Below are 24,540 nucleotides of genomic sequence, written 5' to 3'. Positions count from 1 at the left end.
AAGTGATCCCAAACTTTTGAGCAGTACTGTATGGTGACCGTGACCGGGAGAACCGGGAATTTTCTTAATGTCCGATACGCTACATGAGTAGCCGGTGCCTGCTTCTCGCAGCTGCTATACGAGGAAATAGGATTAATAGTGTTCTGTGAGACGGCATCCTTCCTCCAGATTCTTTTTCCCCACCTTGTCAAACTAAAACAAAACAAACCCAAAAAAACTCCTTGTCGTGTACTAAGGTCTGCAATGATGACAGGAGGCAGCCATCTTTCCTTCCTAGTCATTCACTAACAAGCATTCATTTTTCTTGTCTTTTTGTCTCGTCTGTCCTCCCACCCCCTCCATCCCTCTCTTTCCATTTTCCTCTCCCATCTTTGTGTTTGTTGCTGCGCAGGATTTTCTCAGCTCTGCAGCCCTCGACGGGCCTTCTCAGAGCAAGGCCCTCTGCGTCTCATCAAAAGCGCATCTTTCTTTTCAGGTTGGCGCTTTTAGAGCAAAAACAAAACACCAGCAGTCTGTCTGCACAGTCGGTGTACTTTGTATACCACTTGCATGATTGTGTACCTGTGTAGTATCGCACCGCTGCATGCCTTTCCTTCTGGTTGCAAGGGTCACAGCAGTGCAGGGTCCCGAGTCAGACAGCAGAGAGCACACTTTTTTGTTATTATGCCACCTTTTTCCATTTGACAACATCGGACAGGTGAGAGAGCGTTCATCTTGTAATGGATCGAAAACAGAACCGCACTGACAAAAGTGTTGGGACACTTGGGACACACACCCAGATCTAAATACTCGTCATCCATCGGGTGCTCCCTGCTACTTCTGTGTGATTCAGACCTGCACGTTTCTAGCCGCAGCAGTACGTTGTGTGGTGGGTGCTGGACAGGGGCCACTGGCTTGCAAGCTGCAAGTAGTCTTTACTAACACAATTTGACTAACCCGATGTTTGTGATTTGTGGCCAGTAGGGGTGTCACAAGATGGGGAGATACACCAGATTTTAACATGAGCTTTGGAAAAACAACACTCCAACGAAAAAACAATATACTGTATATTGCAATTTACCGGTTACATTTCTACCACGTGACCCTCTTCTGCACTCTGCTAGCAGCCTTGCTAGCCACGCAATGAGACCGACTGTATGACTGACAGCTCACGACGTTCATTTCAGCGCGTTTCTCTTTTCTGTGCATTGTAAAGATATAAAAACAGCTAAAATGAGGGAGCTTGTTAATGCACGTAACGAGGGACACCTAGCCCATTATTAAAATGGCTCTAAAAAGCTTACAGTAAACTTACAGTTTTGCTTCATTTTAAGTATTAGTGGAAGCTGGTACCGCTGTGTGTACATTTCATGACTAAATACTATCATCTTTTGTCAGGAACCAGAAATCTTGCCATGTTTTAATCCTGCAAAATCTCGTGACACCTCTATTGGCCAGGAATGACTTTTTGTAATCCTCCACTTTTGAGTGTGTTCTGCATCCTCTGTCTGCACATAAACACTATGGGATACTTATTGTAACGTGGCATGGAAGAGATGAATCATTAATACCATTTGTATTAGTTATTATAGTATTTTTTAGGCATGCTTAACACATGTACTACGCGTTCTTTACTGGCCGTGGTACCCAAAATGATTGGATGGTTACAGTAGTCTTTCACGTCATATGACCACACCTGAAGCGGCAGGTACTTTCATCAAACCGCAAACACGAGCGCTGCACTGATTCCACGTCCATTGGGAGGACGCCCGGGCGTTACTTTGGCGCCATATCACAATCATTGACTGAGCCTGCTTGTTGTCCTTGCGAGGTTGACAAGACGGCAGATGATCACGTTTATTTATTCTTGCATGTATTTTGTGACGTGTTGCACGATGCATCGTAGTACAAGCACCAACGTTCCTGTGTTGAGCCATTTTTCTTCCTTTTTGCTAGGCCACAGTCACCCAATGGACATGCCGGGGCGAAGCCCGTATGACGAGAGGGACAGCGGAATCGCCAGGTCAGGTAGGTCGATTGACACTGACAACTAAAGCACTAACTAAATTGTTGTGGAGACAGTTGATTTTTATTCTATATAGACCGTAAAGTCTCAGGGTAGCCTTTAGCCTTCAGGGTAGCCTTTAGCCTTCAGGCTAGCGCTACACCCGTCTGCTGGGGGCGGGGCTGCCTCCATCTCCCTCTTGATCAGGGATCAACTGTAATGTCAATGCTTCAAACTACTGGATTATATTGTAGCAGTACACTGAAACACAAGCAAAGGGTTGACACTGGTCAAAGATCCTTTATGTGGCAAGAGTACGCAGCTGCACAAGGCGCTCAGCGTTCAGGGCTGAGGATTAACCTGAGCATCATGTGTCCCGTCAGCGTCCCTCAGCAGCCTCCTGATCACCCCTTTCCCGTCACCCGGCTCCTCGCTGACCAGCAGCTGCGCATCCAGCTACCAGCGCCGATGGCTGAGGAGCCAGACCACCAGCCTGGAGAACGGCGTCTTCCCCCGATGGTGAGGCGCACGCTCAGTCGTGGTCGGTTGGTTTCAGCACGTTCTTAACACAACGGCGCTGAAGTACATCATGCGTTGGCAACATGGCGGGGAAACTCCTCCATGCCAACACCATGCCAATTACTGATCCTTGTTAACACACACATGGACAAATGTTTTAATACTGAAATATGAAAGGTAGCCACTTTGATATTTTCTATAGTATAGATACACTAAGAAGTTACAGTACATATATTTAACAGAAAACTGCATGTCAGCTTGGTCATATAGATGACAAAACCTTTTATTAATAACTTTCCATTTTTACTGTTTCTTTAACATACATTGTCCAACTAAATCAACTTTCTCATATTTTTTGTACATTTTCTTTGTTATTTTGTGACTTTTATTGCTATAATATGTTGAATTCATTCCCATAATATTAAAAAAAATTTTCCTTCACCTATTTTTTTTTTTTAATTACAACTTTTGTTTTCTTTAATATTTCAACTCCGGCCTACTAAAATGAAATTTTTCCTCTTAATATTCGAGTGAAATTCTCCTTAAATTGTGACTTTTTTTCACCAGTAGATAAAACTTTTTTCCCCCTCAATATTTTCACTATAACTCAACTTGACACTCAATATTTTTCTCGTAATATGTGTTTTTTTTATCCATGCTGTTTTTAAAATTTTAACTGTTCTATTCCCACAATATTTTGACTGTATTTTTGTCACATTATAGCTTGTTTGCACTCTAATTTTGCGCTATTTTTTTGTTCTTTTGTATGACTTTTTAGCATAAATTTTTTCTTAGATATTTTAACCTTCCACTATTAAAACAACATTATTTTCCATCATCATAAATGTTTTTTACACACCGCAGCAGCAGCAGGCAGGTATACACCAGCGGCACACTTAAGTGGTGTGTGGTGTTTTTGTGGCACCCTCGTGCAGAGATAGGGTACCTAACAGGCGGAACCGCAGACAAAAACTTGAGGTTAGAACGAGAGGAAGACAAAAAGACATCAGACCAAATGTCTCTTTGTCTGTCTGCCGTCCGAGCAGGTCGGTGGAGGAGAGCTTCAACATGTCTGACGAGAGCGGGGGGCAGAGCCTGGGCGTGGCGCGCAAGAAAAAGATCGCCATCGGGGTCATCTTCATGCTCTCCCCCAACCCCGAGGAGAACAACCGCTTCCAGGACTTCTTCTTCTCCCACTTCCCGCTCTTTGAGAGCCACATAAACAAACTGAAGAGCGCCATCGAACAGGCGAGTGACGTTCTGCTATTCTCATGAGGGATTCTCCCGTCTGGGTTTTATGCTGCCGCTTCTGATGCCGATCATCCACGTGTGAAATTTATTTTTCAACCGAGTGTCCCACCCCAAGGTTCCGCACTGAAAGGAAATGTTAACGCATGCACATCATCAAAGTTCACTTCACACAGTAAAAATAGGAATAGTTCACATTCGGAAGCAGGAAGTCAATTGAAATACTGCAGAAGAGGTACAGAATCTGGAAGGTCTAGAAAGCTTTATGTGTGTAACTGCTAAGTCTGGGCAATATCATTAATTCATTCATTTTCTGCCGCTTATCCTCACGAGGGTCGCGGGGGGTGCAGGAGCCTATCCTAGCTGTCTTCGGGCTAGAGGCGGGGTCCACCCAATCCCAGGGCACATATAGACAAACAACCATTCACACTCACATTCATACCTATGGACAATTTGGAGTGGCCGATTAACCTAGCATGTTTTTGGAATGTGGGAGGGAACCGGAGTACCCGGAGAAAAGCCATGCATGCACAGGGATTTGAACTCGGGTCTCCTAGCTGTGAGGTCTGCGTGCTAACCACTCAACCGCCGTGCAGCCCGGCAATATATCGATATTTTAAAAAAAAACATACATTACTTACCTCTGAAATGATGACAGTCTTCTCCTTAAGCTCTAAAATAGGTTTTGCAATGTCACCTTTCTTTTTTTGGGGGGGTGCATGTTTTGTTCTGTCCTGCATCTGATGTAATGTTAGCGAGTTTAACCGCTAAATGCTAACATTTACCGAAGTACAGTAAACCTCGGATATATCGGATTCAATTGTTCCCATTGGTTTTGTCCGATATAAGCGAAATCCGTTATATGCGTATACCGGAAAATGTCCGTTTTACGCATATATCGGATTTATATCCGGTATATGCGTAAATCGGATTTTATCCCTTATAAAAAGGCACTTCCTTGACTATGTTTCCAATGTACCTGGACACTCCGTTGTGAGCGAATTTCCGATATATCCGAGTCCGATATATCCAAGGTTTACTGTATCACAAAAACATTTGCAATCAGCATATGTTTTTTTTCATCATTGATTTCTCATTTTGTAAATATTCTTAATAAATCATAATAATAGTAAGCCGCCATATTTCAGTGAATGAAGGAGACTGTCATTGACATCGTTGACTGAAGCTCGGCCGTAACTCGCAAATGTTGTTTACTCGAGTCCTTGCCGGTGTCGTGTTTCCGCAGCGACTCAGCACCGTCCCATGTGGCTTCTCCGTAACGCATTCCTCCTCGCCGTCCTAAAAGCCTGTTATGTCACCCTGCAGGCCATGAAGCTGAGCCGGAGATCAGCTGACGCCAGCCAGAGGGCCTTGGCTTACAGCCGCATGGTGGACGGCCTCAACGAGTTCAGGTGGGCTCAGATGATCATCAGGTTGTTCTTCTCATCTCGTCTCTCCCACCCAAGCATACACCTCAGAGGAACATGGAAACTGTTTCTTTCATGATAAGCGTGATATAAGTATCAGTATGATGAGATGTAGTACACATCCAGTATTTGCGAGTGCAGTTTTCCAAGCACGTACTGTAAGATGGCTTTGGGATCCCGATATAGACGCCAGTGACTTTTCTGCGAGCGTGCTTTGGACAAGCCGACAGCTTATCTTAGTCGGCATGCGTGGGCATGCTGTGCCCCCTTCCATCCCAGCAACCCCCCCCCCCCCCCCCCCCCCCCCCCGTCAGAGCGGCGTGTGCGTGCGAGGGAAGGCGGGGCGTGAGGCGCCATCTTGCTTTTGTAATGTTCCATGAAGTCAAAGGCAAAGAGGCCGGCGTGCTTAAATTTAGACCGAAGGTGAGATTTTGCAGGTATTTGGTTTGTTCCCCCCCGGCGGGGTCTCCAGTGGGGTCGGGTTGCCGCTCAGGTGGGTGCGCTGCCAGCGAGCATGTGACTACCAGTCTAGTGGCGTGTCAAATCCGTTAGCGGTGGCCATCTCCACATTTCAGGCACCCCTACCTGAGTAATGGTCTCACCTTGGCCAACCCGATGAAATGTCCGTTCGCTGAAATGATTTGGCGGTGATCATTTGAAGTTTGGAAAGGTTTTACTTTTTACTTTCTACTTCAAATTGTCTTCACTTTTTTTTTTAGGAGCCATGGTTATTTTCCCTCGATATTCCCAGCACATAAAGTCAACACAATGAATGGGAGCTTTGGGCTCGCTATTCCGGAGCAACACTTGGCTAGGTCACACTGTGATTCTGGGAGATAACCCAGGTAGCCAAAAGCCTTCAGCTGATGCTACCAAAGAAATTAATGAATTCCTGGCTCGTTGGCGAAGGTTACGCCTCAACGAGCGAGCAGATAAGAGCCGTTATCAAAGTCAGCAACGCTGTTATTGTCACTCCCAACGCTGCCTGCCATGTTTCAGCCCGCCCCTCCCCCTCCCCTCCGTGGAAACTCCAGGCCTCCTCGGCCCTCCTCGCACGTTGCACGCCACCGTGGGCGTGTTTATGCGCGGGTCTCCACAGCGAGGCTCTGTGAACTAAAACGTCTTGTTTACTCTTTGGGACAATAACGTGTCTGTTCTCTGTCCACCCCGCCCCCCTCCCCCTTGTACAGGATGACCATCTGCGACCTCTACAGCATGCCCCGGGTGGCCGAGCCCGTCTGGCTGACCATGATGTCGGGAGCGTCGGAGAAGAACCACCTGTGCAGTCTCTTCATGCGGGAGTTCTCTCTGCTGATGGAGCAGGCCTCCAAGAACCAGTTGAGTGTTTGTCCTGCAGGTTAGACTGGTTGGATCTCAGTCTAACACCCCCACCCCCCCACCCCCTCCTTTCTCGCCTCCGCACAAGTTGTGGCCAAGACACGCCGCCGTCTCAGGCTGAATGAGCTGCCAGCGCGCTCATCCCTGCCAGTCACAAAGATGGCTGCCGATTGTATGCATGAATGAATTGGTGGCAAGGCCTGGTATTGAACACAAGCACCCGTATTCAGCGCAGTGCATGGAACCGCAAGCGTAGGCCATGCTGCAGTGTGTTTACCTCCTCCAAGGCACGACTTTTGAAAGATGGTAGCCTAAGAATTGTCGGTTTGGTCGTTCAGACATGACATCATAAACGTCTCAATGTAAAGACCCCCTATTATGCTAACGGGGCTATTAGATGGTCAAAATATGACAGAAGAGGCGTTCGGGTGCTGGCTTTTCCTTTTGAAGGACAACACCGTGAAGGTCACACCTCCTTCTTCATGGACATGCGTTACAGTGTAAACGTCAACGTGCAAAAAGCATGTAGCGCTGCTTGGAAATGCGCTCTGTCGGCAGCAAACGGCTCGTTATGCTTGTTAGCATTAAAGCTACACACACACTAACACTTTGTCTAAGTGACAGCATCGGCACCTGTGATGTGTTTAGTGTCCTATGGGCCCTTTTAGTCTTACATACAGATAATACTTCCTGTTTGTTGTTGGGCCACTATGGCCGCCAGACTGGGACCTGACCACCATGAGGGGTGGGGTCATGAGACGGGAAGGGAACTAGGATTTAGAAATGAGAAGCGAATCATGCCGCAAGAATGTGTGTGCGTGTGCGCCCGCTTGTTACTCTTGGCGCATCTGACCTTTTCAACTCCTGATAAAAGCCCGGCGGGCGCCCCGCACTGCAACCCCCCCCCCACTCTCGCTGATCCTCCTTCCTCCCCGTCGTTCCAGGTTCCTCCCGGCATTGCTGACCGCCATCCTGACCAATCACCTGGCCTGGGTGCCCACCGTCATGCCCAATGGCCAGCCCCCCATCAAGATCTTCCTGGAGAAGCACTCGTCACAGAGCGTGGACATGCTGGCCAAGACGCACCCCTACAACCCCCTGTGGGCGCAGCTTGGTGAGGGCCACCGACACAAATACTCCACTCGTATATATGCACAGGAACACTCAATGGTCATAATAATAGGTACATTAGCATGGTATCTCTAACCGGATGAGAGTAATACTCTTTTTATAATTATGACTTTATTCCCATCATATTTAGAGGGGAGTGTCATAGCCCTCTAGCTAATGTTCCAAAAATGACAACTTTATTTATTTATTTATTTTTTAATTATTGTTTTATTTATTTATTTATTCCAACATTATAGTCAAATTCAGACTCAATGCCTTGTTACATTTAAGCTTTTTTCCTTAAATGTACTTTACAAGAATGTAAGTTGAATATTTCTTGTAAAATGACCCGGGCTCACTCTGAATCCGTTGCGGTCCTGATCCAGTCCGGCTTAAAGTGCCGCTCACACTGACGGAGACCCCCGGCGCCGTCTGAAAAACAATTTGGACCTCAAACGGATTCTTGCCACACGGCCGTGACGGATTCGATGTGAGGCCAAGGTTACCGCAGATGTTTTTGCTGTTTTATTGTTTGTTTTCTTATGAAATTGTTTTTAGAATGTGCCAGGTCCCAATACAAAACTGCCACAGGCCGCAAATGGCCCTCGGGCCCTACTTTGGACACCCCCGGTATAATATGCTATGTTTGAAATTTGCCACACAAATGACAGTTTGGAAGTTGTGCACCTTCACCAGGTGGGGAAATGAGGACACCTAGTGTTCAAAAGTAGGAAGTGCTGTTCATTGACGCCTGTGCATTTGTTTGCATTGAAATGATGCTGTTTATTTTTATTTTATTTGTTTTATTTATTTTTATTTTGTTTTATTTATTTTTATTTTATTTGTTTTATTTTTTTGTATGTTATTTGTTTTTATTTTATTTTATTTGTTTTATTTATTTATTTATTTATTTACAGGACTTGACCGGAATACCGGGAATGTTTACCTTTTTGTGGGGGTGGGACTAATTCTTTTGGACATCAGTATCAAGACGCTGATGTTTGGTCTCTCCACTCGTAGGCGACCTCTACGGCGCCATCGGCTCGCCAGTGCGCCTGTCGAGGACGGTGGTGGTGGGCCGCAGACAGGATCTGGTCCAGAGACTCCTCTACGTCCTCACCTACTTCATCCGCTGCTCGGAGCTGCTGGAGACGCACATGCTGGACAGCGCCGAGGACGAGGCCATCGTCATGCCCGGCTCCCTCATCACCACCTCCCTGAGGAAAGGCGAGGTGGAGGAGTCGGACTACGTCCTTGTGACCGTTCACAAACCCAGTGGGGACTACCTGGCTCAGGGTGCGCGGCAAGAGGAGGAGAACCCAGGCAGCTACCCTTCGGACCACAGCTTGCAGAGCGCCGCCGACACGGACGGCGACACGGAGCGCCCCACCGAGGACGCCCCCAGAGAGGAGGACGAGGAGGGAGATGACAGCGGTGAGAGCCAGGTGTCCAGGAGCTCGGTTCTCCAGATGCGACGCTGCCCAGATCCTGGTTCCAGGACCGCAGACAAACCCGAGGGACCTCACAGAGAATCCAGCAGCCCGCTGACCACAGAGCCCAGACTGGAGACGGTCTTACGGGTCAGCTCCTGTTCCCCGAGAGAGCAAGTCTGCGGACCGGATGCGGAGAACGAGGACTGCCTGAAACTCTGTGTCCCGTCCAGACATCTCGTCTCCACGGAGAACCCCGCTGGAGATGCTCGGATCAAGAACCAGGCGGCCAAGGTGTTCCCTCTGGAGAAGAAGCCTCCAGATAAGAACGGGACCACCATGTCTGGACCCATGTCCCTCATCCTAACCGAGGAGGACGAGCCAGCAACAAAAGTCACCTTCCTCATCGGGGACTCCATGAGTCCAGAGTCGGACACGGAGAGCCGCAGGAGGAAGGTGGAGGAGCACATGAAGAAGCACAGGAAGTTGCCGCTGCGTCAGCCGGGACAGCAAAGTCCACCCCGTTGTGGCACGGCAGAGGACCAAAGTAGCCAGACCAAGGCGGTTCCAGTCCTTCAGCGGGTGTCCAGCAAGATGCCCCAGTGGAACACGAACTGTACGGACTTTAGTCACTTTGACGAGTACTTCAGCCCGGAGAACCCGGTGGAGACCAGAACAATAGACCACGTGGCCCAGCCCGCACATATGCACATAGACTTGCTGGACCCCTCGGGGGGGTGCCGCATTCAGGGTGGGACTCGCGGAATGGGCAGCGAGGCGGGGGCCAACCGGAAAGTATGCGACGCCTCGGATGCCCAAAGGAGGTGCAGGTGCGCCTCCACGGACTCGTGCGACTGTCGGGGCTGTCCCGCTGAGCGGGACCAGGGCCTCGTTCTGTCTGTCCCCGCCCACCTGCGGGAGGGGGACGGCAAAGAGGACCAAAAGCGCAAGGACGTGCCGCTCGGCGACTGGGAGATACCACGCAACGAGAGCTCGGACAGCGCTCTGGGGGACAGCGAGAGCGAGGAGACGGAGGACTGGCAAGAGGAGGTCCTGGTGCCGTTCCCGGGGTGAGAACACGTCTTGGAGGTCTTTGGTTGATGGTGATGGCGATGATGATGAGTGTATATATGTATATGTATATGTGTATATATATATAATATATATGTGTGTGTGTGTGTGTGTGTGTGTGTGTGTATATATACGTATGTGTGTGTATATATGTGTGTATGTATACATATATGTGTGTGTGTATACATATATGTGTGTGTGTATATGTACATATATATGTATATATGTTTGTGTATGTATATGTACATATATAATGTGTGTGTGTGTGTGTGTGTGTGTGTGTGTGTGTGTGTGTGTGTGTATGTACATATATAATGTGTGTGTGTGTATATGTACATACATATATAATATGTATGTATGTATGTATATGTACATATATAATATGTGTATCTGTATGTGTGTGTATATATATGTACATATATAATATGTGTATATATATATATATATACGTATGTATGTACATATATAGTATGTATATATGTATGTGTATTATATGTACATATATAGTATGTATGTATATGTACATATATAATATGTGTATATATATATATATATATATATGTGTGTGTGTATATATGTACATATATTATGTGTGTGTGTGTGTGTGTGTGTGTGTATATACAGTGAAGAAAATAAGTATTTGAACACCCTGCTATTTTGCTATTTCTCCCACTTAGAAATCATGGAGGGGTCTGAAATTTTCATCGTAGGTGCATGTCCACTGTGAGAGAGATAAACTAAAAAGAAAAATCCAGAAATCACAATGCATGATTTTTTAACAATTTATTTGTGTGATACAGCTGCAAATAAGTATTTGAACACCTGTGTATCATCTAGAATTCTGACCCTGAAAGACCTGTTAGTCTGCCCATTAGAAGTCCACCTGCACTCCATGTATCATCCTGAATCAGATGCACCTGTTTGAGGTCGTTAGCTGCATAAAGACACCTGTCCACCCCATACAATCAGTAAGACTTTAACTTGTAACATGGCGAAGACCAAAGAGCTGTCCAAAGACACCAGAGACAAAATTGTACACCTCCACAAGGCTGGAAAGGGCTACGGAGCAATTACCAAGCAGCTTGGTGAAAAAAGGTCCACTGTTGGAGCTATCATTAGAAAATGGAAGAAGCTAAACATGACGGTCAATCTCAATCGGAGTGGAGCCCCATGCAAGATATCACCTCGTGGGGTCTCAATGATTCTAAGAAAGGTGAGGAATCAGCCCAGAACTACACGACAGGACTTGGTCAATGACCTGAAAAGAGCTGGGACCACCGTTTCCAAGGTTACTGTAGGTAATACACTAAGACGTCATGATGTGAAATCATGCATGGCACGAAAGGTTCCCCTGCTTAAACCAGCACATGTCAAGGCCCGTCTTAAGTTTGCATATGACCATTTGGATGATACAGAGGAGTCATGGGAGAAAGTTTTATGGTCAGATGAGACCAAAATAGAACTTTTTGGTCATAATTCCAATAAGCGTGTTTGGAGGAAGAAGAATGAAGAGTACAATCCGAAGAACACCATCCCTACTGTGAAGCATGGGGGTGGTAGCATCATGCTTTGGGGGTGTTTTTCTGCACATGGGACAGGACGAGTGCACTGCATTAAAGAGAGGATGACTGGGGCCGTGTATTGTGAGATTTTGGGGAACAACCTCCTTCCCTCTGTCAGAGCATTGAAGATGGGTCGTGGCTGGGTCTTCCAACACGACAACGACCCGAAGCACACAGCCAGGAAAACCAAGGAGTGGCTCCGTAAGAAGCATATCAAGGTTCTAGCATGGCCCAGCCAGTCTCCAGACCTGAACCCAATCGAAAATCTTTGGAGGGAGCTCAAACTCCGTGTTTCTCAGCGACAGCCCAGAAACCTGACTGATCTAGAGAAGATCTGTGTGGAGGAGTGGGCCAAGATCCCTCCTGCAGTGTGTGCAAACCTGGTGAAAAACTACAGGAAACGTTTGACCTCTGTAATAGCAAACAAAGGCTACTGTACCAAATATTAACATTCATTTTCTCAGGTGTTCAAATACTTATTTGCAGCTGTATCACACAAATAAATTGTTAAAAAATCATGCATTGTGATTTCTGGATTTTTCTTTTTAGTTTATCTCTCTCACAGTGGACATGCACCTACGATGAAAATTTCAGACCCCTCCATGATTTCTAAGTGGGAGAAATAGCAAAATAGCAGGGTGTTCAAATACTTATTTTCTTCACTGTATATATGTACATATATAATATGTATATGTGTATGTATATGTGTATATATGTGTGTGTGTGTGTGTGTTTTTTTCCTTTGTTGAAATAATGATTCCTAAACACTCTTATATAATAATAATAATAATGATGAGTATATGAATATTTATTTGAACATACTTGTTGAAATAATTATTTTTTATGCGTGGTCACATGACATTTTTCCATAAGGTAACATTCTTTTTTTGTCCCCGGCAGTTCCAAGCTGGTGGAGAACTACTCCAAGCCGACCGTGGCCAACTTCGGTCGCTCTCTCTTCGGGGGCTACTGCCCCACCTACGTGCCGGACTTCGTACTCCACGGCATGCCGAGCGACGACAAGCTCCGGCAGAGCCTCACGGCGGAACTCGGCCACGCCGTCCAGGTGAGGATGCGCCGCCGTCGCTTGCGTCATACAGCTTCCTGACACTCTCTCCTCTCCCGCAGCATCCCGTGTTGGACGAGCCCATCGCCGAGGCCGTGTGCATCGTGGCCGACACGGACAAGTGGACGGTGCAGGTGGCCAGCAGCCAGAGACGATCCACGGAAGCCGGGAAGCTGGGGAAGGAGGTGCTGGTGTCCAGTCTGGTGTCCGGCTTACTGCAGTCCACTCAGCAGCTCTTCAAACTCAACATGTCGCCCAACTTTGTACGTCCGCCTCCACCTCCACCCCACCCATCCGCTCAAAACCCGTATCGCTTGGCGGTGCCAGACTTTCAGACCTTCACCGCCAAATCAAATAGCTCGACACTGCTCAAAGATCCTCTCTATGACAGGAGCTGGATGCAGTTTTTAAGGACTTATTCCAAACACGCTAGTCAAAGATCCTCTATATGACAGGAGTGTTCTGCTTTTTTGGAGACCAACCTCAGAAACGCAACCGGTCGGATGTGTTTTCCTGTATTTTACGGTGGCATGACAGTTGACCTCGATTACCGATGGCCACAGTTTGACCCTGGAACAGATGAACCGGCTTTCCACCGCATCCTTAACTAACTTGTCTTCTGACTTTTGCCATCTCCAGTGCATCATGCACCTGGAGGACCGCCTGCAGGAGATCTACTTCAAGAGCAGGATGCTGGCCGAGTACTTGAAGGGCCAGAAGAGAGTCCACGTCAAAGAACTGGGCATGATCTTAGGGTGAGGGCTCGCACAACGGTCTGTGTCGTTTGGCTCTGTTCCTAATATTCTGCTCTCTGGCCGTCAGGATCGAATCCAGCGACCTCCCCCTGCTGGCCGCCGTCGCCAGCACGCACTCTCCCTACGTGGCCCAGATCCTACTGTGAACCCCCACCGCGTTTTCAAGGACCTCCCATGCTGCTGCTAACCGGTGCAGTGCTCACGTTGCGCCACAGGAGGGTGCCAGTGAGCACAGTTTGAATGTGTCGGGACACCAAGCCAAAGACTCCATGGACTTAATGATGTATTTTCTGGATGATTGGAGTGTGAGTGTGTATTTTGTACAATCTCAAACCCAGTCAGAGTGTTTTAAAGAGAAGCTCATTTAGAATTTGAACATTTTTCTTACTCAACGTACATGTTGGACATTTTTTTTCCCAGAAATTTGTAGTGGAACACGACCTGAAATCAACTCACTCAAAAAGTTTTTTTTTTTTTTTTTTTTTTAAACAAAAGAGTAAGTTGTCTCAACGCATGCTGTTTTCAAGGGAGGGCTACTGTTCATTTAACATTTACTTTTTTTTCTTGCCTGGGAAGAGTCCACTGTGGAGAGCAGATAAATCATCTGCATATATTTTGCTGCAGCGGTGCCAAAGTGACACTTTTAATTCCTGTTCATCAAGCTGAAGATGCTCAAGATGTTTGACAAGTACTTGGTGCCAAGAATGTGTGCGCAGCCCAGCTGATTGATTCTTGCCTCCATGGTGGATGATATTAGATGGTGCAGCATGTCTCATCTGGAGCTGCCTGATCAGAAAGTGTTATCAATTCCTCTAGCGAGCTGCAGACCACAGCAGCCAAGTCTTAATGGAAAACCTCGTCAAGGCAGCTGCTCGCACTCAAATTGGAATATTATTGTCTATGTGCCCCAACACCCCCTTTCTACCGCATCTTTTTCATTTTCAAAAGCCTCCTTTTTGTCCCGGCGAGCTCATCCCTCCTTTTGTAGACGGATACGTCATTCAGTCGCCCTCAGTCTGTGTATTTGACTTGTATCCACTACGCTTTATTTTCCATGTATTTATACACAAGCTCTTTTCAAGAACATGTCTCCTGGGAATGATGTTTTTCCCAATTTTATGGGAATGTTGTGCAATAAAGATCAGACATTTGCACACGTTGTCTCCTCAAACACTGAAGCACAATTTAAAAAAAAAAAAAAAAAAAAACTAAAAAAAACAAACACTTTACAATTTGAAGGAACTGTGACTTTAGATTGGAGTTATTATTTTCTATTTATTGCTTGTATTCTTTTGGCATATGTTCCGTTAATTCATAGTATTGTACATTTTGTCATTTTTTAATAGCATTTTGACTTTAGGGTCGTGTTAAATGTTTGTTATATTTGAAGCTATTTTGGAAACGTAAAATGAGTATTAAAGCATGCAATCAATTAATTACATTTTATTTGTAAAAGGCACGTAGCTTTGGTAAGTGGTAAAAATGCTCAAATGCTATTTTTTTAATGAAATGTAGATTGATTTTATTATTGATATCAGTACTATTGGTGACGGTTTGTCTGGATCGTTCACCGCCTCACTGCCGCCCTCCGGCGGCACAGCATTTAAACCAAAACGAGCGTGTTCAGGTGAAGATAGCGTCACTGTACTAGCAAACAGATGTCAACTCTTCACATTCGCTGCTTGTCCCGAGGTGGAGGAACTAAAATCTCAACTTGCTGTCGACATGGACGTCTCTTCTTTGAGCGAGGATGTACGGCGTCCATGACAAACAATCGCTTGGATACAAGTTTGTGTCACTTTGAAAACATTGTCGCTGTTTTTCTGCCACGCTTTAGCCAAAAAGTTTTTTGGAGGGGGTTGTTCTCCCCACAAGCGCTGCCCGGTTTGTGGGAGTTAGCTCCAAACTCCACCATCCATGCAAGCCTGGGCTAGGAAAAGGCACTCCGCGGGGATGTGATGTGGTCTTAAGCTTAAAGTTTGTCTCAAGAGGAAGGAAAAATCCCTCCCGGTGGAATTTGACGTTATGAAAATGACCGGAGCGATGGAAACTTCTTTCAAACTGGGGCCGAGGAAGCCGCCCTCCCTGCGGACCGCAGAGGTACATAAAACCATCGCGCCTGTAATTAGCATTGCTTTACTCCAACGTTAGCTAACATTTAGTTCCAAACACAGCATTCGCTGTATAGTATTTTAAAGTAAAATGTCATAAATATATGAATCCACACAGTCAGCATTATACATAATACAGCATATATTTATATTTGACTTTCACTGTCTCTTCTACCATTGACAAATATCATTTATTTAGATTTTATTGAAGGTATTGAAGGTAGTGTGTTGGTAAACTTGTTCATTTCAGCCATCAAACCGAAACCCCTCAACGCCTCGGTTGCACCTCCAAATTCTGTCCATAAAAGAACAGAATTAATAGAATTTGTGGCAAATGACGTCGTGCAATCCTCACTGGACACGGGTCCGATTTACTTCCGGTAATGCAAACCAAACTGACCTATAAAATAACTGGTTAAATTCTATTTTTAGAACGTGCAGCGGACCAATAAAACAAATGCCCCACCGGCCATTTGTTTAGCGTCTTCGGCCTTTTTCTGTCCACTTCCCACCGAGGCAGCAGGAATTATTCATGTATTGGTCTATTTTTAGACGCAGAGAAATCCTTCGTAGCGTGACGTAACACAGCCATGGCTTCCTTTCCGAAATAATGCATTATTTACATCTTTCTGGTCCCTGTAGGATTAGAAATCGTTGCGGAGTTAATCGAAATCGACACCTGAGCTGTGAAGCGTTCACATCCGCTGCTCTAATTTGGAACAGCGGAAGGCGGGGCCTAGACAGGACCCCCCAACATCCGCACTCCCATTGGTTGGCGACTATGTGGGCGGATGTTTAGTGACGTCACGCTCGCCCGGGATTAACCTGTTTTTATGTCGCCTCATCCATCCTATATTGTAGCCGATCGCGTTGTCGGGAGTGGATTATCGCCATGAAGTGACGTTTGGACCTCGGCGATCCTTACGTAACTTTACGTCGCCCGGAGAAGGTTCTGGAAGAGCGCGACGCGGTGTCCGGATGAGGCGCCTGTCCTTTCACGGAGATGGGGGCCGACGGCAGCAAGAAGGTAAATTACCGAAGGGACACTCGGGAAGGGTCTTCACGGGTTTGTATCACGTTTTTAATCAACATAAGCAGCCGGTAAATTGCTCCATCTTTGTAGCAAAGTACTCCCTGCTACTTTGACGGTACGTTTCCGGTACTGGCGTCGATCAGCCAATCAGAATCTGCCCCTCTTCCATAAGGAAGTGCCTTCACTAGCCGTAGTTTTTTGCTATGTGGCTGTAGGGGTAATGACGTCATCCTCCACGGTCTGTTACACACATGTTGTTGCAGCCCATCTGCCGTGTGGCCTCCAGGCATGTAATATAATATAATATTAATATTAATACATAATATTGTTTATATGAAGTGACCCTTATTGGGTACAGTAGTGTGCTCTATACTGTGAGCCGCTAACAATAACAGTATTAAACAGAGTGATACCTCATTCCAAACGAGGTTTGATGACGCTCTCACACTTAATGAAATGACTAAAAATGAATCTCCACCAGAGGCCCGTTGAGTCGCGGGAGGATGAGAACTTGGCATCGGGATGGCGTGGCTTCCTGTCCAGCGTGGGCCTGTCCCTCCCCGCCACCATCTGCCGCCTGGCCCCGCCGGCCCTGCGCCTGGGTCGGCGGCGAATGCTTCAAGCCAAGGTGCCCGACATCCCAGAGCACGTGCTGAGGTTGGCCGGGGTCGGCCCGGACAAACTGCGGGCCGAGTGGAGCCTGCCGGGCTTCATCGCCATGTTCCTGCCCGAGTTCCCCCACAGGGCCGTGCCTGGACAGGAACACTTTCAGGTATGCGGGTACCTCGCTCCTCACCTTCTGGGCTGGTGTTCCTGCTCCTCACGCTTCCTCCCACTTCCTCGCTCTGCCAGGTGTTGGGTTACATCGCCAAAGGTTCTTTTGGGCCCATCCTGAAGGTGAAGGACAAAACCAAACACAAGATGTATGCTGTCAAGGTGGGTCTCACACCACTGTTCTCATTTTCATTGTCATTTACAAGAATAAACTTTAAATAGATTCCACCCTTGGGCAAGTTCCTACAGCTTGTACCTGGGCATGCCCATATAAGGAGATCCGGCTCACTGTAGAAAAAAACTCTCTGAAACTAAGCATTCAGAGCCATCCCAAAAGATTTTCATGGCTCCCATCCGAATGCGCCAACCTCATGATCTGAAACGTTGTCATGATTTAAAACGAGAATAGAACATTCTAACTACATTTATGGGTCAGAACATGGAAAAAACACAACAGGTCCTCTTGAACCTTGTCTTCACTTCACAGGTGATACCCAAATCTGAGATCCTCAGGCTGGGCGTCTTGGAGCAGTCCAAAGAAGAGGTCATAGTTCAGGTGTGTTGACCTCCACTAGCATTGGCATTAGCATGAGCTACACCTGCGTACTCTATTCAGATGTACACCATGTTCTCTAAATGTGACCGCTCTACGGCATTTAACATGAGTCATGATTGGGAGTGCATAAGAAAGGAAAACTGCAGCTCTCTTAGTTGGTCATTAACTCCTTCAATACCAAAGATTTTGCATTTTGTCATTTTTTTTCTTATAGTCTTATTTTTGCACCAGAGGCTAAAAGAGGAAATGACGCAACAGCACACCTTTTAGAGCATTTTGAAGCAATAAAACAGCCACTAGGTGACAGAAGGCAATATAGGGAAATGTAGTTCAAATGTGAATATTGTCAATAATTCATGGTGTTGTATCTTTTCACAAAAATATGCTTTTCCCACTTTTAGTTGGGAACTGACATTTTCCTGAAACCTACCTATGATCTATTCATTACCAAAGAAGGAAGAATGTAGAAACAAACTTTCTTTGCTGGTTCTTTTGGTAAGTTCCATGTTTATTAGCCGTAGAACAGCATAATCTGTGTGACATGAAAAAATCGAAAATGGGGTTGGGTTTTGAAAAAATGGCTGGGATTGAAAGAGTTAATTAGAGTGCATTAATTAAAGCTGCTGGATGCTGACCACTGGTAACACTTCAAATGCAGCAGCTGCCATCTTGTCAATAGAAGCTACATCAGGAGGTTGCCTACAGCCACAGGTGTTTAATGCCAGCTTTTTTTGATCTGCCCCTGGTGGTTAATTGTATTTATCCACCATGCACCCGGCGACTATAGGCGGCTCAGCGGTTAATCCAACAGAGGTGTTGATTGGACTTTTTTTTTTTTTTTTTTTTAATGGAATGAATTGAATTTGCCCGCAGCGTCAGGTTCATCACCCATTTGTCCATGACCTCCAGGACTGTTGGCAGACACAACGCCACCTCTACATTAGTGAGTCAGATGGACACCCCCACCCCACCCGCTGCCCCACCCCCTGCTATACAGTAATCCCTCGTTGATGGCGGCGAATAACGTAGTCAGAGTCCTATTTTGGTAGTTAGAGCATAGAAAACCCATTTATGACCTTCTAAATACGGTTTTTAACATTATTAGAGACCTCTGGACACACCTATAGTCACCTTTATACTCCTATTACATGATGAGATAAAAGAATAGATCATAGAGACTCATACACTTGTCTGTATAGATTTCTTGTTCAATGATATTTTTAGAACTTGCTGCCTAAAAAAAAACGTGTGCCGCACTTTGGACACCCCTGATTAAACCATTTTTATGCTTGAAAATGATTAATTTAGGCAAATATACGTTAGAATTACTTAGGTATTCATTCATTGGACGAATAATAGGTCATTTTGAATGAATCGATGACACTAAATCTGGGTGTATAAGCCACGCCCACTAAGTTTCGAGTAAAAAAAAGCAGGTTTGTTCACATCCAAGCTGCACTGTTGAATACGGCGTACGTACCCACATCCAAAAAATGACATATCGTAGCACGCCCAAGTCTGTGAGGACCAGGCAGCTCTTTGACAGGAGCCAGCGCCCCTGTGGTATGCTTTTTGAGTGTTAAGTTGCTGTGTGATGAGTGATTGGCTCCTGCCAAAGAAAGTTTCCTCACGGATTTGCAACACAATTAGTAATTAGTAGAGTTCTGAAGTAGAGACGATGCCATGAGTTTAGAATTTTGCCATAAATCAAGCACACCGCTGTATAAGCAGCAGGGGTCAAAGTTGAAGTAAAAGTATCAATTTATAACACAGAATTGACGATAGTATATTTTTCAAAATGCGTGAAGTGGCGAGGGACGACTGTACATGCTCCCGCTTCCAAACCTCGAAACGTTCCTTTTTTCACTGCTTCAACACTCCTCCTCTTCCTCACCCCGAATCATCCGGTGACTCACAAAGTGTGACCTACTTTGTTTTGCCCCCCCCCCCCCCACACCCACCCCTCCTCTCAATGGAAACACCGCACACTGGCCCCTGTGGGACGTCACAAAGCGAGCGCTCCCCCGTCTCTTTCCCTCCACCGTTGTGCTGAACTGAGGCAATCACGTGACATGAACGATGCGTCCCCACAGCTGAGTAGCATCCTTTTCCTCTGGTCTTCGTCTTTAGTGTGCGACTACTGCGGCACCGGGGACCTGTACACCTACTGGCAGATGATCGGACACTTTGCAGAGGACACGGTGCGAGTGTTTGCAGCCGAGCTGGGCTGTGCGCTAGGTGAGGAACGCACTCGCCGGTGCCTCCGCTGGGGGTCCGCTGTATGACATGCAAAGGGGAGGTCCCACAGCGGCCGAGACACGGTGGATCCGACTTATGTTTGTTTGTTTTTTGTTTTTTCAGGGTTTCTTCACGACTTTGGAATCATCCACAGAGATGTGAAGGTAGGAAGACAACATTCTCGTGATTCGTGTACTCCTTCGTGCAGCATTGTTTATATACCATTGGTATTCATTTGTAAATACTCTATTACATGGTGGGGAAATTACTATATACACAAAAAATAACTATCATGTAAATACCCTGAGCACAAGTATTAAATTATAAATACTACAATCAGCATCATTTTAAAGGTGTGGATGGTTTAACACCAGAATACTACATACTAACTACATATATAGGTCAGAATGGTTTAACACCAGAATACTACATTGGTACTACAAGTATAGGTCAGAATGGTTTAACACCAGAATACTACATTGGTACTACAGTTCTAGGTCAGAATGGTTTAACACCAGAATACTACATTGGTACTACAGTTCTAGGTCAGAATGGTTTAACACCAGAATACTACATTGGTACTACAGTTATAGGTCAGAATGGTTTAACACCAGAATACTACATTGGTACTACAGTTATAGGTCAGAATGGTTTAACACCAGAATACTACATTGGTACTACAGTTGTAGGTCAGAATGGTTTAACACCAGAATACTACATTGGTACTACAGTTGTAGGTCAGAATGGTTTAACACCAGAATACTACATTGGTACTACAGTTGTAGGTCAGAATGGTTTAACACCAGAATACTGCATACTAATTGCATATATACTAGGTCAGAATGGTTTAACACCAGAATACTACATTCATACTACAGTTATAGGTCAGAATGGTTTAACACCAGAATACTACATATTAATTACATATATACTAGGTCAGAATGGTTTAACACCAGAATACTACATTGGTACTACAGTTTTGGGTCAGAAAGGCTGAAAAAGCATCATAGGTGCCCTTCAAGGCCATTTGTCATGTGAGCAAGTCTGACGTTGTGGTCCTTCTTCCAGATGGAGAATATCCTGCTGACAGATGATGGTGAGTCAACTCATTTTTCCCAGCAGAGGGCAGCATAGCGCTGCTTTGAGAAGGTCCAGAACCTTCCAGAAGACCTCCTGGCAACAGTGCACATCATTCCAGTCAGCACTCGCGAGTGCAAATGGTGGTGATGGAGAAGAGAACACATAAATAATGCAGATTTGTAGGAGAATGTAATCTGATTACGTGTATCGGTAATAATAATAATAATAATAATAATAATAGTATCCTGGTGCGTTCCAGGTCACCTCCGCTTGGCTGACTTCGGTCTGTCCCGTCGTCTAGAGCGAGGCGGACGAGCTTTTACCATTTGCGGCACCATCCAATACATGGGTGAGGGTATGAGTGTTTGACTTGATGCCAATGTAAGATGATTACGTGGCCTTGAGACTGCTGTGTCCGCTCTGCAGCCCCCGAGGTGCTGAGTGGCGGCCCTTACAACCACGCGGCTGATTGGTGGTCCCTGGGAATCCTCCTCTTCTCATTGGCTACCGGCAAGGTGACGCCCTGTTGCATATGACACAGCAGGTCCAGGCTCACGACAACCAAGAGTGATAATGTAGCGCTGCATCACAGCACACCGTAGCAACCCTCAGTTACCGTGCAAATACAGTAACGCACGGCTGACAGTTCGATTTCCCATCAACAGTTGTCATAAAAGTGATTTTTTGATGTTTTTTTTAATTTCCCAAATATTTCTACTCGCGGGAAGCTAATGTTCACGTCTGGATGATGAACTCATGCTCTCCTCAGTTCCCCGTGCCTCCAGAACCAGACCACTGTGGCATGCTGAGGAGGGTGAGGTCCTTCCCCTACGAGATGCCCCTCAGCCTGACCCCGCCCCTGGCCGTGCTCATCACCGAGGTGCTTTACAAACAACATGTTGTCATAGCGCCTCACATTGATAGCACGTCTTTCTGCTTCTAGCTGCTGTGCAAAACGCCCGCCCGCCGACTTCGGACCCTGGATCGCTTCCAACGCCAAACCTTCTTCCGCGGGCTGAGTTTTGACCAAAGCCTCTTGCAGCGCCACCCCGTGGAGGTAACTGAGCGTGAGCACGTGTTTTGGCCAATCATTTTCCCGCGTAAAAGCTCCATCTCCGTCCGTGCAGGTGATCCTGGAGCTGAGGGAGCGACCGGATCGTGCGGCCAAAGCCCGCAGAGGCCTGACTCTGTCGCTGCAGCCGCTCAAAGGCTTCGACTACGACTCGCTGCTCAGCCCGCCGTGCACGCCCGACACGCATCCGGACCGGGACACGCAGATACAAGCGGCGTTACCGTTGCAGTGTGCTCGGCAACAAGGTCCACGCAGGGAGGTGTTTGTGTGACGGAAGCAGGACCCATCAGCTCACTTTGGTACGGTACTCTTTTATTGAATACGGGCCGCAACGCCACCGCTGCTACCATTGCTACTCTAACTACGATGGTAGGGCCGGGCTAAAGCCACATGTCAACAACAAAGATGGCCTCCATTGTCGTTCCATGTGGCCTTCCTCTTCTTTGTTGGCGCCTCTCAGTGTCGCTACTTCAGGCCTCAACACACAAGACGCATCAAGATGACTTCCAAACCGTACCGAGGTGAACTGAACTGAACCGTACCGCGTCTGTGGCTTCTGTCCCACTTCAGGGTCCAAACCCCTTCTGGAGGACCTGTCCTCACCACCCTTGTTAAATGGGTCCGTCTCGCCTGATGGAGACTTCCTGGTTGCGTCACGATGCTTGCTGGCTACATGTTAGCATTGCTAACATCCCACATTCAAGCGTTTTTTAGAACTAAGAGATGCACATGATATCTTGTACGGTACCGACACCGGCAAATGCACGGCAACGTCCAAAAGCTACAAACATTAATACCATTTGAAAATGACTATAGTTTATTACAAATAATAATATCTAAGAAAAATGTACCTTTTCATTCCACAACTTATATCTTGGCCTCCAGCTGATGTATTCAAAGATGGATGTCCCTCAGGTCGGACTCCCTTGGTAGCCTGGCCAACTTCCTGGTTGCCCGGCCAACTTTCTGATGGGGCCTGACCAATATCCGGGTTGCCTGGCCCACTATTTGATAGCCTGGTCAACTTCCTGGTAGTGTGGCCATCTTCCTGGTAGCCCGGCCACCAGCAGATTGCATCATTTTTATTTTGCAGCATTATCCCGTTGCATGCGTTTTTAGTATTTGAAACATTTGCTGCATGTTCGCCCCAGTCGGCCCCCATAACCTCGGGATGTGGCTGCCCAGTAAGCACAGCAGGCGCATAGCGCTCATGACAAAAAGTTACATTTGTTGGCTGTTTTTGTTGCATTTTTGTTGTTCAGCATCACACGTTTTGCTGAACATTTCAAGGTGAGAAGGGTTGAAGTACTTTGTAAGATGTTTGTCGAAGCCAAGACAGAACGTGTTATGGAAAAGGGACGACTTTATTTATGACAAAGCTATTTTTGTCACGTTTTGTACTGAGCACAACCTTTTTTTTTTGCCTTTTCACCCCCAAAAGAGCACCTTTCCATACCTCATGTGTTTGCCGGCTTGTGCAAGAGGAAGAAAGATGATAACGCTATTGTTCGTCTTTTCAATGACAATGGCAACATTATCAACTTGTACACACAAAGAAAGGTCACTCTTGCCGAAGACAATACAGTACTTCATTTTTTGCAATAACCCCTTTTTGCTGACTGGTTTACATTGTAATTTTATATAATATTTATAAAGGCACCCACTACTTCCCTTTCTGTGGATGAATAATTATGTGTAGTGTACATCTTCAACATCCTGCTTTATTTGTCCATCTTGTATCACCAGTGACTCAGGGGACCATTCAGCAGATAGACATACACACAATAGACATACACACCATAGACATACACACAGGGCTTTTTCTAATGCACTTACCTGATCGTCAGAGAACATGTCCCGATGTGCCCGAATGCCTCACCAGTGATCCTGACTTTTGTTGTGTTACCAGAATGCTGCTTTATTGAAGACAAAAGTCCTCTTTATACAATTTCTACGAGTATTTTGGATGCTGTGTGATGTCACATGTCATGTTGTATTTTTGTATCTTCCCGTAGCACCCATGGATCATTAAAGCTGAAATCTTGCTGTACTGCTTTTGGGATTTCTTACGTGACTCCACTTTGTGGAACATTTCAACATGTTGGTTGACTGAGTAAACAGGACGCGGGTTGTTGCTTAACGCTTGGAAGGTGGGACACAAGATTA

At 46.2% G+C, this 24,540-nt stretch overlaps 2 protein-coding genes across 5 annotated transcripts in view; both read left to right on the top strand.

Annotated features, from left to right (window-relative positions):
- fnip1 (folliculin interacting protein 1) overlaps positions 1-14,727 on the top strand; it is a 29,946-nt gene extending 15,219 nt beyond the window's left edge. The window contains exons 6-17 of one of the 3 annotated variants that reach the window (XM_058086643.1): positions 392-475; positions 1,936-2,007; positions 2,368-2,503; positions 3,550-3,751; positions 5,078-5,163; positions 6,369-6,515; positions 7,461-7,630; positions 8,647-10,126; positions 12,590-12,755; positions 12,818-13,018; positions 13,395-13,510; positions 13,578-14,727. In XM_058086643.1, coding sequence (XP_057942626.1) covers positions 392-475; positions 1,936-2,007; positions 2,368-2,503; positions 3,550-3,751; positions 5,078-5,163; positions 6,369-6,515; positions 7,461-7,630; positions 8,647-10,126; positions 12,590-12,755; positions 12,818-13,018; positions 13,395-13,510; positions 13,578-13,656 — 2,939 coding nt within the window. In that variant the 3' untranslated portion in view covers positions 13,657-14,727. The remainder of the gene's footprint in view (positions 1-391; positions 476-1,935; positions 2,008-2,367; positions 2,504-3,549; positions 3,752-5,077; positions 5,164-6,368; positions 6,516-7,460; positions 7,631-8,646; positions 10,127-12,589; positions 12,756-12,817; positions 13,019-13,394; positions 13,511-13,577) is intronic. The other 2 variants (XM_058086641.1, XM_058086642.1) reach the window with 2 other exon arrangements.
- A 1,105-nt stretch (positions 14,728-15,832) lies between these two features.
- rskrb (ribosomal protein S6 kinase related b) lies at positions 15,833-24,424 on the top strand. 2 transcript variants are annotated; one of them, XM_058086675.1, is made up of 13 exons: positions 15,833-16,648; positions 17,136-17,426; positions 17,507-17,590; positions 17,916-17,984; positions 18,858-18,927; positions 20,115-20,222; positions 20,346-20,386; positions 21,291-21,318; positions 21,562-21,657; positions 21,729-21,817; positions 22,072-22,182; positions 22,246-22,359; positions 22,430-24,424. In XM_058086675.1, the coding sequence occupies exons 1-13, from the start codon at positions 16,625-16,627 to the stop codon at positions 22,643-22,645; spliced, it is 1,341 nt and encodes a 446-aa protein (XP_057942658.1). In that variant the 5' UTR covers positions 15,833-16,624; the 3' UTR covers positions 22,646-24,424. The 2 variants fall into 2 exon arrangements, with proteins under 2 accessions (XP_057942658.1, XP_057942659.1); XM_058086676.1 differs by having other exon boundaries at positions 15,838-16,648; positions 21,562-21,651.
- The last annotated feature ends 116 nt before the right edge of the window (positions 24,425-24,540 follow it).

The sequence above is a fragment of the Doryrhamphus excisus genome, chromosome 11, assembly GCF_030265055.1.
Source record: "Doryrhamphus excisus isolate RoL2022-K1 chromosome 11, RoL_Dexc_1.0, whole genome shotgun sequence".
NCBI classification, from domain to species: Eukaryota; Metazoa; Chordata; class Actinopteri; order Syngnathiformes; family Syngnathidae; genus Doryrhamphus; species Doryrhamphus excisus.
Note: the sequence above shows the minus strand (reverse complement) of the source record. Positions and strands in the feature narration are given on the sequence as shown.